General features: G+C 36.0%; 1 protein-coding gene across 1 annotated transcript; it reads right to left on the bottom strand.

Moving 5' to 3' along the window:
* Window positions 1-2,118: 2,118 nt before the first annotated feature.
* Window positions 2,119-3,066, bottom strand: LOC129718483 (uncharacterized). Its single transcript, XM_055669295.1, has 2 exons — window positions 2,773-3,066; window positions 2,119-2,646 (listed from the first exon to the last, which is right to left on the bottom strand). The coding sequence occupies exons 1-2, from the start codon at window positions 2,914-2,916 to the stop codon at window positions 2,197-2,199; spliced, it is 594 nt and encodes a 197-aa protein (XP_055525270.1). The 5' UTR covers window positions 2,917-3,066; the 3' UTR covers window positions 2,119-2,196.
* Between the last annotated feature and the right edge of the window lie 348 nt (window positions 3,067-3,414).

Here is a 3,414-nt window from a genome sequence, read left to right as displayed (position 1 = left end):
GACTTTTAGGCTTAGAAAAAATTTCTGGACGAGGGAAAATTTTTTCTAAGCCTAAAAGTCACACCTTCTATTCCCGTTCATTTTCGCATCCTCGCAAACTGCATACATTGCCCGCTTTACTAAACATTAATTGCTGAGGCAAATGTTGTTTATCATTATAGCCTGGTTCATTTTTGAAGATAACAAACATAAAAAACAAAGCCTGGGTGCTACAATCCGATTCGGAACTTGACCTGTTTACTATACACAGACTTCGCAGCCAATCGTTAAGTATACATACATGACAATTGCGGGGCTAGCGCTACGATCCTATTGACACTAACAGTCTCTCCCGAGTCAAGACTCGAACCTACGACGACTGGCTTGTTAGGCCAGCATTGTACTTCGAGACCAGCTGGGGAGGCAAGGAAGGAAGTTTAATTTTTATTAAGTCATACTCAATTTGCCTTTCCGCGTATTGAAGAAATTTTACTGTATTATAATGAAAGGTATTCATCAATATTAAAGAGAATATTTTTTCTTTCAAAATAGAGTGCTGCAAATTAATAATAAAAATACAGACCTCGTTCGATTTTGGAAACACGCCAGAATTTTTTCTCTTGCCAAAATCGAACCATGCTGAAGATGATCGGTTATCTTTTCATGACTTTTTTACTTTTTAAACGGCCAAAGACGACATTAACAGTAGATATGGCCACCAATAAACTAGTTTTAGTTCCATGTCGTTTGAGGTGTCGCTTGATGAAATCAGGCTGACGACCTAGATACTGATATTACCTTCCGAGTAATTAGAGGCATGGATGGCTTAGATCATGATCATTATATTACCGGAACATGTTCCGGTCATTTCTCAGGAACCGTTATAACGATTCCATCCACTTCGGCAACATAAAGACCCGAAATACCTTTCTTTTGGAGGAAGTTGAGCTTAAATTGGTTAAAAAAATCAAGAAAATTAAAAAAAATGTGATTAAACACAATCGCTCGTTTTTGGCACATGTGTGCCAAAATCGAACCGTGCCAAAAGTAAAACGAGCTCAAATCAAACAGAGCCTCAAAAGGAAATATAAAACTATTGTAGTCCTACGTCAACTATGCAGTCGTGTCTTGAATACCACCCTCCTACTTTTTCTGCCACCGGTATTTTCTACAGGTGCGTTCGGTATTTTTCTTCTTTCTTGTACATTTTTACAGTTTGTTTCGGTAAATTTTACAGGCTGCTCAGTTTGGAATTCCAATGTTAACATTACTATGTTAACATTACCAAAAAGCTGTGAAAATTACCGACTACTTGGTTGGAGGTTTCACAAGTTGTTCGGTAATTTTCGGATACACCAAAGATTTCGCCGAATGTTCAGCTGTTGAGATTCCGGTAAAATTTTATCGAATTCGGTGTTTTATTTTAAGTGTGGCCAACATGATGTTCTTTAAGAGCTCAGACAATCCATGCATTTCCGTTTGTACCAGCAAAGCTAAATGCTAATAAACTTTTTAAAAAGTTCCGCTTTAAAAGTCTGGACTGAAACAATTCAACAAATTCATTATTTAGAGGTTTTGCAAACCAAGGTTATCAAATTATTTACAACAATTTATGAGAGCTGTTTTTATTGTGGGGTAAAATTGGACATTGATAATCAAACTGACTTAGCGCATATCAATATGGGTATTCATGTCGAGTTCGTATACAAAGACAAAGCCGTAATATTACTAGCCTCCATAGACCATTTTACGAGACGTTTTTGAACTCAATTCATGGATGAAATTTTGACAGAAAGCTCGGAACCTCTGACATAACGCACGTAAAAGCAGCATCAATACCAGCAGGATCCGTGACACCTGTCAGTTCGTAAAATGGTCTATTGACGAGTAATGGAAAATACACAGTTAACGCCTGGGTATTTGTACTCGAAGTGAAGACCCCTAATATATCTAATTACAGTGAACCCGATTAAAATTTCATGTACAGCAATGAGTATTCAAGTATTTTTGACCATCTTTTATTGACCTAAAAGTATCAATTGCAATGTAAATTATATTACCTCTCACGGAGTTTGTGAGCTAGTTTGATTAAACGCTGTTATGAGTAATTTATTCACCGAATAAAAATACAGTCCTTCATACTATTCGCACTAGCATTATATTTTTTTTTTGTTCAAACTAACACTTGAATGCATATTTTTATTTGTAGAATCAAGTTCAGTTTTCAACAGCACTGCCGCTGTCACTTTCATCATCTGTTGATGATGAGCTGCTCTCGTTATGGTATGTATAGTCATCTGCATTATTGTTCAGTTGGCGGTGGATGCGTAGTGCGTATCTAGTAATCCTATGGTTTAAAATGGGGCTTACCGCAGGTGAAGATCCTGTTCTACTACTAGTAGCCGCTGTTGTTAGCTGTATTGAGGCGGATGAATTGTTTGAATGTCTGCTGCTATTGCTAGAAGTACTAAGTGTAGTATTTTGGTGACTGTTAGGTTGAGATGAATTGTTCCTATTCAACTGTTGCCGTAAAAGCATCTCTTCTTCCCGCATTCTTGTAAACTTTTTCTGTGTTTCCAAAATTTTTTTCATCATGCCATGATGTTCAATGACTTTATTCATGCATATTTCGCAAACTGTTTTGGGCAGCGGATCAGTTGGAGCTATCTGTAAATAAAAATAGCATACATATAACGTTATTCTGTCGCTACATTCACATTTTATTATTCAACAAAAAATGAATTCTATGGATTGAAATATCCATGGAATTATACCCAAACGTGTTTTACTTACTTTAACTGGAAGATAGTTGTTGATTTTTTGTTCCAATTCATGTTCATTTCCTTCAGCTCCGTAAATAAAAATTACTGACCGATGAATTTGCGAGCACAGTCTACATAAAAACCCAGTAATACATGCTTCCTCGAGACTACCCATAGCTTGATAATAACCAAAATTTTTTGGATAAACTTATTGATTAAAAATGACTTTCGGTAAAAAATATTCAACTGTATTTAATGAAAACGTTGATTAATCTTTTTTTACTTATGCTTCGTCTGTTGACAGCTATTTGGAACTACACGCTTATGAAAATTAATACAAATATTAGTGTGACCGTGCTCATTTCTAGCCAAACATGTAAAAAGGTCCCATGCGCCATGTAAACCAGAGTCTATGTTTATAATAAGAGTCCCGCAAAGATGGAACCAAAGGAACCAAATCAGTGTCAAACGAGGGTACCAATCGAACAATGTAAATAAACAAGGTGATAATGTTAGGAGTGGATGAAAAGTGTTGTAATTGAGCGTAATAAAGAACATGTGTTTCTCCGAAGTTTTACTCACACATTTTAATCCAACATTAAACCTGTACACTGGTTCACTTAAATTTAACAAAACATCACCGGTGTAATCTTTCAAAACTGTGTACCTTGTG

This window comes from Wyeomyia smithii, chromosome 1 (genome assembly GCF_029784165.1).
Source record: "Wyeomyia smithii strain HCP4-BCI-WySm-NY-G18 chromosome 1, ASM2978416v1, whole genome shotgun sequence".
NCBI lineage: Eukaryota > Metazoa > Arthropoda > Insecta > Diptera > Culicidae > Wyeomyia > Wyeomyia smithii.
The sequence above is the reverse complement of the archived record's forward strand: the minus strand, read 5'-3'. Positions and strand labels throughout refer to the sequence as shown.

Excerpts from the sequence above, each read along its gene's own strand:
- LOC129718483 (XM_055669295.1), bottom strand. The coding sequence starts at position 2,916 with ATGGGTAGTCTCGAGGAAGCATGTATTACTGGGTTTTTATGTAGACTG. Across the intron at positions 2,647-2,772 it reads ACAACTATCTTCCAGTTAAA|ATAGCTCCAACTGATCCGCT; the intron begins GTAAGTAAAACA and ends TTTTATTTACAG.